Source organism: Terrapene carolina, unplaced genomic scaffold (genome assembly GCF_002925995.2).
Source record: "Terrapene carolina triunguis isolate 2854851 unplaced genomic scaffold, T_m_triunguis-2.0 Scaffold449, whole genome shotgun sequence".
In the NCBI taxonomy this organism is placed as follows: domain Eukaryota; kingdom Metazoa; phylum Chordata; order Testudines; family Emydidae; genus Terrapene; species Terrapene triunguis.
This window is the reverse complement of record NW_020664800.1, coordinates 154,651-167,611: the sequence shown is the minus strand read 5'-3', so window position 1 is coordinate 167,611 and position 12,961 is coordinate 154,651. Positions and strand designations below refer to the sequence as shown.

The 12,961-nt window shown below is 47.0% G+C and overlaps 1 protein-coding gene across 2 annotated transcripts in view; it reads right to left on the bottom strand.

The window, feature by feature from the left end:
* Positions 1-2,798: 2,798 nt before the first annotated feature.
* Positions 2,799-12,961, bottom strand: part of RABL6 (RAB, member RAS oncogene family like 6) — a 108,229-nt gene continuing 98,066 nt past the window's right edge. For both annotated transcript variants that reach the window (XM_026658494.2, XM_026658493.2), the window contains 2 exons: positions 5,123-5,178; positions 2,799-4,347 (listed from right to left, as the gene is read on the bottom strand). In XM_026658494.2, the coding sequence (XP_026514279.1) occupies positions 4,153-4,347; positions 5,123-5,178 (251 nt within the window). In that variant the 3' untranslated portion in view covers positions 2,799-4,152. The remainder of the gene's footprint in view (positions 4,348-5,122; positions 5,179-12,961) is intronic.

Below are 12,961 nucleotides of genomic sequence, written 5' to 3'. Positions count from 1 at the left end.
CTATGCAGTAATGCAAGTTACTCAGTGGAGACCAAGGTCTGATCTTAGTGTGTCAAACTCCACGCGGTTTCCGAATGGTAACAGGGAGGGCGGGGGAAGTGTTGAGTGAGGTTTTATGATGTGCGAGTCCATCAGCAGCAAGTAACAGGTGGATAATGCCTCCAGAATGCCCGCTGTTCTGCTTGGAAAATTTGCCTTTTAAATTGACACACTACAAAAATATAGTGCTACCATATATCTTAACAACAAATAGATCTACAGCTCCAAGAAATAGCTGCTTCTACCAGCCATGATTTGGCTGATTGTGTTTACCAGCCATCCAAAAATCAAGTGGATTGCCACCACCTGAAACACAAAAACAAAGCTAGAGTAAATGTGCTTCTGCACAAGCTTCCGCACTAACACAAACGGCTACTTCAGGCTTCGTCTAATCCAAAGGCTGCATACTGGAGGTGCTGGCTATAAACCTGCAGAAACGAATGTTCAAAGAGAAAGCCAAGTCCACAGATTAACTGCTTCCGACAGGGATAACCCTGTATGTCCAGGGCTGCTAGCTGGGGCAGGTCCTAGGTGCACACTCAAAGAACTGGGGGCAGAGGATTTAATTCAGTCACAGGCTAGCGAGTGTCGTCCGGACAACATGGGCCACTGCACCTTGTTAGAGTGGAACAATCCTGTCAGCAATACAGCTTCTCGGTGGGGGTTCCCCAGCTGGCCTCCCAACACAGGCGCCTGGCGCACTAGACTGCAGCGGGGACGGCCACGTTCACGCTACTCCTGAGGCTAAATTCACCATAGTATCACAAATGTTTAGAAGGTGCTCAGCATTGATCCTCATCTTCCCCGTGAGAGAGAACGAGCATCCCCTCCCTACAGGGGGAGAAATGAGACAAGAACTGAAGCCCGAGCTCAGATCCCAGCCCAGTTCATTAACCACAAGGCCAGCTTTCCTCAAAGCTGCTTCAAAGGGGTGTGTGTGCATATGAGAGAGAGTGCGAGTGTGTGTGTGTGTGTGTGGTTGCAGGGGCTGGGGGTGGGGGGAGTCTCTATAGCCCCTTTGCTCTTTAGAGGAATGTTTAGGAAAGCAATGACTACCACTATTGTTCCGTGTTCCAGCCATTCCAGTGCTGACTGTGTTTTGGGCTGAGAAATCCACGCCCTCAGGAACATACAAGGGACCATGTCAGTCAAATTTGGGCCAATGATTGGGTTTGGGAAAATCTCAAAAATCCCCCCCAAAAATAAAATAAAAATAAAATTTGACAGAGCCCAGTAGAATGTTTTGATGAGATTTACAGAGATGGTGCAGCCTTGTGCTAGCTGGAAAGTGAAACCATCTAGGAAGTAACTGTTCTCAGTGGTGACAGATGACAGAACAAGGAGCAATGGTCTCAAGTTGCAGTGGGGGAGGGTCTAGGTTGGATATTAGGAAACACTATTTCACTAGGAGGGTGGTGAAGCACTGGAATGCGTTACCTAGGGAGGTGGTGGAGTCTCCTTCCTTGGAAGTTTTTAAGGCCCGGCTTGACAAAGCCCTGGCTGGGATGATTTAGTTGGGAATTGGTCCTGCTTTGAGCAGGGGGTTGGACTAGATGACCTCCTGAGGTCCCTTCCAACCCTGATATTCTATGATTCTATAAACAGGAACAAAACCAATGACTCTATTGTTATTGGCCCAGGTGACACAAATGTAATACTTGAACAAACCATAGAAGGGAGAAGAATTCAGATTATTTAAAGTTTTCAACTTGAACAATCTTCTTCCGGTGTTTACTAAACACACAAGGAATTTTTTTTTTTAAGCTGTGGTTTGTCCCTGACAGGGTCCCTTTAAGGAAACAGCTGCTAAGTCATCAGGAAGGTTTGAGAGCACTCGCCTCTTGTGCAACTGTCCTGGATGGTCATGCAGTCTCCTGAGTTCAAGCAAGTGTTGCAATGGTTAAACTGTGTACATAAGAAAGGTGCCGAGGCAGTTGTGTACAATAGAGAGCTTTATAGTCAGAATGGAGTGCACTAGGTTTTCCAATGCAAAATGGAACATGATCCAAAATCTTTACAGAGCAGAAGCACTTTCAAAAACACTTGGCCAGCTGTAGCACAAATGTCTTGTTTCCTTTTTGGAGCAGAGGCTGCAAACTGGTTTGCAATCTGGTATTCCTCCCTAGTGTGTGAAGTTTGAAATGTCCCATGCAAATTCTCCAAAGTGTCACATGAAACAAAACGCTTTGACCAGGCAACTGCTAATGGAAAACGTACCTGAAATGATACTCCGCTCATGCAGCAAGACCCCAGTTTGTTGTATATAGAAAGTTACAAGTGCATTTCTCAGGAAAAAAATGGAGCAACGGTCTATAGTTCAAGGCAACTTTGAAGTGGAGGATGGATCCGAAGCAGTATCCCACTGATTGGGGAAGTGGAAGGAAACCCGAGTTTGAATTTCATCTAGTTTCCGTCAGACAGTCCACCTTTCACAACTAAAAAGATAAAAACAACCCACACGCAATAGGGCTATTTAATAAATGCACAAAAATGTGAATGGGCTTCCCAGGGCTGAGCCTCAGAGGGAATACAACACAATAGGGTACTGAGTATTAACAAGTATCAGAGGGGTAGCGGTGTTAGTCTGCATCCACAAAAACAACGAGGAGTCCAGTGGCACCTTAAAGACTAACAGATTTATTTGGGCATAAGCTTTCGTAGGTAAAAAACCCACTTCTTCAAATGCAACTGAACAAGTGGGATTTTTACCCACGAAAGCTTATGCCCAATAGATCTGTTAGTCTTTAAGGTGCCACCAGACTCCTCGTTGTTTTTGAATATTAACAGACCCTTTAAAGATGGGGGGGGGGAGGGGGGCACTCAGATGGAGGGGGGGCACTCACCAAGACAGTGGAAGGCATGAATGGCAGGGCAAAGGTGTCAATAACCATCCATGACCTATGCTGCTGAGCATACACTGATCCATGGTTCTTTGATATCAGAGCCAAAATTAAAAGGCTTTCAAAGCTCATGTGACAAGAGGAGGTTGTGCACTCTACTCTGGGCAAGGAAGTGCCCTGCACTAACTGCTAGGTGGCCTAGTAAACCTGGCTTTCAGTGTCTGCAGAAGTTGAGGGACACTCTCCCCTGTCCAAGTGGTTTCCCCATTCGGTGCAGAGGCAGCCTTTGTTTTACAGCATGCCCTGAGAAGCGAATGCCTTGCCATGCTAACGCATTTCTGTAAACTCTCTTGAAATTCTGTTATCTCCATTTCCATTCGGCAGTCATGTCCCTGAGAGGTGCTGTAGGGCTGAATTGATAGTGTATTCAAATTCAAGGCCGGGGTGTCAAGGGGTGTTTAAGGGAAAGTGTCAATTTAGTTTCTTTTCTAAAAGATAACTTTGCATTGTCTTCCCAACTGCACAGCGGCTTACATGTAGTGCCAGAGACAATGGGGCCATGGGAATCAATGAGGCTACATGGATTCCAAAAGCAGCACCCCTGAGAGTTAATTATGCTGCTGTGCAGAAATATCCCCAAATTATACTCACTCTTATTTCAGGCCCTGCAGCTGCTTCGTTAAGAGCTGTACAAGACAATATTTTGCTAATTTAAAGCTTGTCGATTGCCTTATGGGGCAAAGGCCAATAACACCTTTCTCATTAAAAAAATAGGAAGGATAAAAAGTTAAAGACTTGATTATTCACAAGGTGACAGCACGATGCATTCAGATGGCATGTTTTGCTGCATTCATTTATTTATTAAAACAGGAATTTCAGGGGTGCAGCAGTGGAATATGGTGGGGGTGGGAGCAGGTCCACTCACCTTTCCCTCCCCACACCATGCCAACTACCAGATTGGAACTCTCTGGAAAAAGGAAAGAGGGCTAGACATTGGTAGGGGGAAATGATCACTCATTGCCACAATACCATACCGTGACCTTTAACCTTTAAACCTTCCTCAAGTATACCACGGCTGTGTTTTCCTTCCACACAATGACTGCACCAGAACAGCACACACAGATATAAAGCTTTTTTGTTCCACCATCTCTGTTTCGATAGTACTTATGGCAGACAGCCAAAGCTTTACACATCTGTACCCATCCTGGTGTGGCTCGTATGGAGAGTTGGTGGCAGCCACCAATGGAGTCCGCTGATTGTACACATTGCAGGCCTACAGCTCCTCGTAGTCCCCGCCCCCTTGCTGCTTGCTGGCGCTGGCTCCTCCTCCCAGAAAGGCCTCCAGTTCATCTATCTCACTGTTTTTCTCCTTGCTTCTTTTTTTCTTTTTCTTCTTCTCATCTTTGCTCTCCTCCTTCTCCTTGCACTTCTTGTGTTTGCTTTTCTTCTTCATAGACTTCTCTTCTTCCTGCAAGATGAGAAGGCAATTAAGAAAGCTTTTTTCTAATGGCACCAGTAACCCATCATGCATCATCCCGAAAGTGGGACCCTAGGGAGGAAGCCTACCTATTGTGGGAATTTTATATGGAAGGAATAAAGTCCAATATCTAGGAGGGATGGGTTAGTGATGTCGGAACCATCTGCTATTATAGACTGGGAGCACGTGAAGCAATGTTTGGTTTACACTAGCCGTCCTGTCAGATAAGGATGGCTAGTCAGAATGCCAACAAGTTTAGCGAGAGAAAGTGGGTGTGGTAATATCTTTTATTAGACCAACTTCCATTGGTGAGAGAGAGAAGCTTTTGAGCTACAGAGAGCTGGGAAAGTTTAGAACTGATGCACCTCACTGAAGAACAAATCTGCTGATGATCTCTGGTTAGCTCTTAAGATTTATTCTTTTTTGGACACTGCTGAATTGAGAGAGAATTGTGTTGCTAGATAGCACATATGCTGTCTGTTCTATATGCATGCTCTGTACGATCAAATCCTGCACTACATTACATCTCTGATTTTAACTTTTAAACTTAAGTTTTACAAGTTTCCTTGTTATTGGAAAGTGGCTAATAGCCTGGAGACTTGGGGACTGCAGATCTCCTTGCCTCTCCAGGGTTGGAATATGGAAGAGAAACCAGTCACTAACAGAGCCAGCCCCCATTCCCTGTAGCATGCCAGCCCCCCTCTGGCTGACTGGCAGAGAACATATGCTGATGGAGTCTACACTGGGGAATGAAGCTGTACCTCACCTCTTTGCTCTTCTTTTTTTTCTTCTTTTTCTCCTTGGAAGGATGTTTCTCTTTATCTGTTCAAACAAAAAACCCAAAAAGTTGTTTTCTCTAGCAAAATTAAATGGCTAATGATGCATTTTCCACAAAAAAGCCCTGCTCTCCTGCTGCTAAGGTGCATTAGAGCTGAATGGAGGGGAGATCCTGATTCACAACACCAAACTGCATGGCACTGAGAAACTAGCTTCTTGCCCAGGAATCATGCTTTAGCATGATGTTAGCTACAAATGTGGGGCTGTTCTTTACTTGACAATTATAAAGGTATGTCCATTACTAATTCAAATATCATTGACAAGTACTTGTTGACTGGGGTCACCTAAATGGAACCTCAACAGATCCGATCACTACATTCCTCCTGGAAAAGCCTGAGCAAACAGATAAACCCTACCCACCTGGCCTACAGGTCAGAAACTCACAGTTAAATTCCCTAGTAAAAGGGCAGCTGCTGAGAACATACTGCTTCCAGCCCTTCAGTTCAACTCTAGGGTCTGTTGACAGAAGCATCCCAGCTGATCTTGACTACCACAATAGGGCACAAGAAGATGAAGGCAGCTAGCCAGCTGAGTTCACCAGTGAAGGAAGGCAGGTGTGACACACGGAGTCTAGACACCCAGTGGGAAAACAGGGGGTTTGAACCCCCAAAGAATAAGCAACTGAATCAACTGATTTATAGTAAATAATACTGTATATCAGGGTGGCCAAACTTACTGACCTGCCGAGCAGCATACAACAATCTTCAGAAGTTTGAGAGCCAGGGGACACCTCGGGAGGTGCCTGCCAGGCCTCGGGGTTTCAGCCCTGCTCCTGCTGAAGCCCCAAGCCCCGGCAGGAGCGCCCTGTGGGGCTAAAGCCTCGAGTCCTCCCTCCCCACTACGCAGAAGCTCCTATCCCACCACCTTGCTGAAAGGTAGCGGTCCCAAGCTCCCACCACCAAGTCTGATAGGTGGAGAATGGGGGGGGGGGGCCTCCACAAGCCGCACTTTAACTGTAAGAGCCAGTTTGGCCACCCCTGCTGTATACAAAGTGTATTGAGTAAGATCTTATGAAAGCTGATGACACACTGATCAATATCACTGTGAAATGTCAATATTAACACAATATGAGGCATTATGGATAATATGCTTTAAAGTCTGCGACCAAACCAAGGGAGAAACAGCTTCTCTTCCTGACAGGTGGGAAGGCAGCTGTCTCCCGGTCTCTAATGTAAATTAAGCATTGTGGAACCAAAACAATGGAAACCCCATTTACATACAAGTCAACAGGGGGATGGAAAGTCAGTAAGATGAGAAAAACAGCAGAGGCCATCCCAACTCCTGGGGACAAATCAATGCGTTTTGGGAAATAGAAGGAAAGGCAAAATGCCATTTTGTTATCCATCACTTGGAGGACAAAGTGGCCAGCACCCTCTAGTTCTGTGAACACTCAGGGGCTGGAGATGCTGGTGGTGTGATGTAAGTGAGAAAGCTGCTTAGGCAAAGATTGTAGCTTGCTAAAGTTACGTCTTAGACACTAGAAAGTGGGTTATTTTTGTTTGGTTTGTATCCAGACTTGTCTCTTCCCTTGCTTAGTATCACTTCAATCTCTGTTCTTTATTATTAAACTTATTCTGAGTTTTACTATAAACCATCTCAGTCTCTGTATTAAAGTGAGGTGTGGGTCCTCAGCTAGCCTCTTTACAAGCAGCAGACTCGGTAATTTCTGGAAGTGTCCAGTAACAGACTGGACACTGCAGGGAGACGTCTCTGGGGAATGTTAGCTGCAACGCAAAGGTTAGGTTGGCAGGATCTCAAAGAATTTGCTGGTGAGGCAGACAGTGGTGTGGCAGGGAGCAGACACACAGTTCAAGCTCCAGCACAGCTCTCTCTCGCTCAGGCAGAGAGGTAACAGTGGCTTAGGTTTCCGGGCTCCCTGAGGAGAGTCACAGTAGGGCTGTGTGATTCTCTCCCCACACTTTCCTTAACTTACAAATACTCTACAAGGCAGAACCCACAATGGGAGGAAAACTGTGCATTGCCAACACCACTGCTAGCTCTTCCTCTGCCTGCCCTTGGGGTCCTCTCCCACCAGACTGGTATCCTGAACCTGGAGACTTCCACACAGGCCCTGGTCTTGACTTGCCTGGAATGCAGCCTGCAAGCCCCTGCTGACGAAAGCCAGGCAGCAGGAACCAGCTGGTGTTAGGCGTGTCTGGCGGTGAAGTCTATCAGGAAGCAGGGAAGAGACCTGAAGGAGGTAGCGGCTCATCTGCATAGCATCCAGGAGCACCAGGACTTCATCGACAGGATACTCATGGAAACATCTAGGATAGAGGATGCTCGCCAACTACCAACGACAACAGTGGCACCAAAGGAGGAAGGAGGACTGTCTGCTGGCCCCCTTGGGCAGTAGGTTGTGTTCCACCCCTCCCATCCATTAAGAGCAAGAACTAGTATACTGTACTTGCAATAGGATGTGAGGAGCAGACCCCAATGGCTGAAGAGGACCCACCTGCTCCCAAGACTGGGAGGTTCATGGCCACTGTACCTAAGAGGAGGATGTGTAGGGTGCTGGTGATCAGAGACTTCCTTCTGAGGGGGATAAAGGCATCCACCTGTCAACCTGACGATGTCCCCACATGCATGTTGCCCGAGGTGTTATGGAAAGGTTGCTGAGGTGCATCCATCCCTCTGGGTACTAATGAAACTGCCAGGTGTGACCCTGAGCAGATCAGCAGTGACTACAGGTCTCTTGGAGCAAGGGTGAAGCGGTTGGGGGAGAGGGGGCACAGGTTGTATTCTCATCCATCCTCCCAATTGAGGGTAAGGACATGTCCATCCTGGAGATGGATATATGGCTGCACAGATGGTGTTGACAGTAAAGCTTCAACCTCCTTGATTATGGGATGCTGTTCCATGAAGGAGGTATTCTGGGAAGACATGGGGTCTATCTGACGAAGAAGGGAAAGAGCATCTCTGGGGGGGCGGGGGCGCAGGGAAAGAGACATTAAAAATTACAATAGGGTCATAGAAGCAACAAGAGGAAATTAGTGGGAGAATACACTCAACATCTTGGATGTCTATACACAAGTGCAAGGAGTATGGTGAATACACAGGAAGAACTGCAAGTATTAGTACATAATTAAGTCATAATTTAGCACCATAGAGACTTGGTGGGATAAAGCTCGTGACTGGAATATTGGTATAGAGGAGTACACTTGTTCAGGAAAGACAGGCAGGATAAAAAGGGAAGAGGTGAATCAAGAATACACACACTTGTTCTGAGGTCCAGAAGGTGGTGATAGGCAGATCAGTTCAAAGTCTCAGGGTAAAGATAAAAGGGTGAAAAAATAGGGTTGATGTCATGGCAAGGATTGTTATAGACCACCAACTCAGGAAGAGGCATTTATAGAACAAATATTGGAAATATGCAAAACACAAGACCTGGTAGTAATGACGGACTTTAACTACCTCGCACATCTGTTGGAAAAGTAATACAGCAATAGGTAAAATATGAAGTAAGTTATTGAAATGTGTTGGGAACAGTTTTTTTGTTTCAGAGAGTGGAGGAAGTAAACATGGGGTTTTCTTCTGACAAACAGGAAGGAATTGCTTGTGAATCTGAAAGCGGAAGGCTTTTTGTGTTTTGGGTGAAAATGATCACGAAATGATGATTTCACAAGTCTAAGGAAAGGAAGGAGTGAGAGCAGCAGAATAATAAAGGACAATGGATTTCAAAACAAGAGAAGGTTACTCACCTTGTGCAGTAACTGAGGTTCTTCGAGATGTGCCCCTTGGTGGGTGCTCCTCTTCAGGTGTCGGTGGGTCCCGGCGCTGCTGATCGGAGATTTTCGGTAGCAGTGCCTGGTTGGGATGCGCGTGTGCGGTAGCTGTCTTGCAGTGCCGTTGGCACTTCATCTAGTGCTTCCGCGTCCCGACCTCCTCAGTTCCATCTTTACCATAGAGTCCTTATTGCGAACTCCAAAGTAGAGGGGAGGAGGGTGGGGAGTGGAGCACCCACAGGGACACACATCTTGAAGAACCTCAGTTACTGCACAAAATGAGTAACCTTCTCTTCTTCTGCAAGTGATGTCCCTGTGGGTGCTCCACTTCAGGTGAATGTAGGGCAGTGCCCTCATGAGGATGGAAGAGACTTTGGAGTGGAGTTCGATGCTGAGGCTAGTACAGTGAAGCCTAGTGGTGTGTCTGATCTTGAACCGAGAGTAACTGCATAGTGGTTCATGAATGTGTGTTCAGAAGCCCAGGTGGCCGCTGTGCGGATGTCTAGAATGGAAACATTATCCACCTCCATAGCATTCCTGCACAAAGCTCTTGTTGCATGGGTTCCGATGCCTGGAGGGGCTTCAGTGTGTAGTGAATAGCACATATGATACAGCTGGATATCCATTTAGATAATCTTTGCGTCGATATGGCAGAGCCCTTCAATTGTTCTGTGGTTGACGTAAACAGTCGAGGTGATTTTGAAAAGGGCTTCGTCCTGTCCAGATAAAACACCAAGGCACGGTGCACATCCAATTTGTTCAGGACCACCTCTTGAGCGTTGGTGTGTGGTTTTTAATGGAATGTAGGTAAATCATCCCAGCCAGCGCTTTGTCAAGCCTAACTGTAAAAACGTCTAAGGAAGGAGATTCCATCACCTCCCTAGGGAACCCATTCCAGTGCTTCACCACCCTCCTAGTGAAAAAGTTTTTCCTAATATCCAACCTAAACCTCCCCCACTGCAACTTGAGACCTTACTCCTTGTTCTGTCATATGCTACCACTGAGAACAGTCTAGATTCATCCTCTTTGGAACCCCCTTTCAGGTAGTTGAAAGCAGCTATCAAATCCCCCCTCATTCTTCTCTTCTGCCGACTAAACAAGCCCAGGTCCCTCAGCTTCTCCTCATAAGTCATGTGCTCCAGACCCCTAATAATTTCTGTTGCCCTCCGCTGGACTCTTTCCAATCCAGATGAGGCCTCACCAATGTCGAATAAAGGGGAATGATCATGTCCCTCGATCTGCTGGCAATGCCCCTACTTATACAGCCCAAAATGCCGTTAGCCTTCATGGCAACAAGGGCACACTGTTGACTCATATCCAGTTTCTCGTCCACTGTAACCCCTAGGTCCTTTTCTGCAGAACTGCTACCTAGCCATTCGGTCCCTAGTCTGTAGCAGTGCATGGGATTCTTCCGTCCTAAGCACAGGACTCTGCACTTATCCTTGTTGAATCTCATCAGATTTCTTTTGGCCCAATCCTCTAATTTGTCTAGGTCCCTCTGTATCCTATCTACCACTTCTCCCAGTTTAGTGTCATCTGCAAACTTGCTGAGGGTGCAATACATGCCATCCTCCAGATCATTAATGAAGGTTGAACAAAACCAGCCCCAGGACCGACCCTTGGGGCACTCTGCTTGATACCGGCTGCCAACTAGACATGGAGCCATTGATCACTACCCCTTGAGCCCGACGATTGGCCAGCTTTCTATCCACCTTATAGTCCATTCATCCAGCCCATACTTCTTTAACTTGCTGGCAAGAATACTGTGGGAGACCGTATCAAAAGCTTTGCTAAAGTCAAGGAATAACATGTCCACTGCTTTCCCCTCATCCACAGAGCCAGTTATCTCATCATAGAAGGCAATTAGGTTAGTCAGGCATGACTTGCCCTTGGTGAATCCATGCTGACTGTTCCTGATCACTTTCTTCTCCTCTAAGTGCTTCAGAATGGATTCCTTGAGGACCTGCTCCATGATTTTTCCAGGGACTGAGGCCCCGGTACCTCCTTCTTCCCTTTTTTAAAGATGGGCACTAACATTAGCCTTTTTCCAGTCATCCGGGACCTCCCCTGATCGCCATGAGTTTTCAAAGGTAATGGCCAATGGTCCGTCAAGACCCGTATCGTTTTGCCTCGTATAATAGGGACGAAATGTAGGCACATGTTGTAGACTGCAGGTAATTCAAGCAGGTTGATGTGTAAGTGTGTTTCCACGGGGGACTACTTGCCTTGGATTGGATGTTGGTTTAGGTGAGCTTCCCATCCAATCAGTGAGACATCTGTTGTGATTTGCATGGTTGGCAGATCCTGTTGAAACGGGATGCCTGAGCAAACTTTTATTGGGTTTGTCCACCCTCGTAGTGAATGTGGAGTCTTTTGTGTAGGCTGTGCTTTTGTGGAATATCTACCAAGTTCAGCCATCCTTGAAGGCAGCGCAGGTGTAGTCTGGCGTGTTTTACAATGAAACGGTGGCCGCCATATATCCCAGGAATTGTAGGCAGGGGCGTGCAAACATCCACGGGCTATCTGAGGCCACCGATATGAAGGAGGTCATTGCTGTGAATCAAAGCATCGGCAGCGATACTTTGGCCTCCACTGAGTCCAGGTGCGCTCCTATGAAGTCCAATTGTTGTACTGGAGTTAGGGTAGATTTCTTTTTGTTGATTTGTGGCCCTAGGGAGTGAAAAAGAGATGGTCTGTCGAGCGATGTATAATGTTTCAGTCTGGGTAGAGCCTTTGAATAGGCAATCATCTAAGTATGGGAATATCGGTATTCCCCAGCTGCGCAAGTGAGTAGCTACCATCACTAGGGTTTTAGTAAAGACTCGTGGGGCCCTCGACAGTCCGAATGGTAGTACTCTGTATTGGAAGTCATCTTATCCCACTGTGAATCGTAGGAATCGTCTGTGAGCAGGATAGATGGTAATGTGAAAATAAACACCTTGCTGATTAAGGGCTGAGAACCAGTCCCCCTCTTCCAGCGCAGGGATGGTAGAATTCAGTGTGACCATTTTGAATCTGTGGGTACGCACAAATTTGTTGAGTTTTTCCTTTTGAGTCAGGAAATAATGGGAATAAAATCCCTTCCCTCTGTGTTGTGTTGGAACTTGTTCCACGGCCCCTAACTGTAGAAGGTGATATACTTTTTGTCTCAACAGGTGCTTGTGAGAAGGATCCCTGAAGGAGGAGCACAGGGAAGGGGGATGGGTAGGTGGGATGGTGGTAAAGTGGATGTTATAACTCCTTCGGATGATCTCCAAAACCCAGTGGTCCATGGTGACAGTGGACACGTATGGTAAAATGGTCGAAGCCGATGACCAACGATTTGGATTGCTTGTTCTTGTGGCGCCGGTCATCACGGGAGGTCGGTCAGACCCTTGACCAACGCTTCAAAATTGTATCTTGTTTGGTGATAAGTATTGTTTAAAAAGTTGACCCGTTAACCAATTAAAGGGAGAGGGGCTGGGGCTGCTCCCGTCAGCGGGCACAAGGCCTGGGGCTGCTCCTGGGGTCGACCCGCCGGCACGGCCTGGGGCTCTGGCCAATAGGGGCTGTGGGCCGGGGTCGGCTGGTGCGACCCATGGCTCCGGCCAGGACTGCGACTGGGGTGAGTTGGCTGGCCGGCTGCCGTGGCCCGCGGGGCTGGGGTCGGCTGGCCGGTGCAGCTGGGGCTGTGCTGACTCACTCAGGCCTCAGGGTTAATGGTTAAGCTGGGTTAACCGGTAAGACTAATACTATTTTACATCCCTACTGGCTAGGCAGTAATACTGCTGAAAAGGAACTGGGAGTTATAATGGATAGCAAATTGAATGAGTCAACAATGTGATGCAGTTGTGAAAAAGGCTAATATTCTGGAGTGTATTAACAGCAGTATTGTATGTAAGACACAGGAGGTAACTGAGCTGCACTTGGCACTGGCACGGCCTTATCTGTAGTACAGTGTCCCATTCTGGGTGCCACACTTTAGGAAAGATGTTGATAAATTGGAAAGAGTCCAGAGGAGAGCAACTAAAAAAAACAGATACTGACCTATTAGGAAAGGTTAA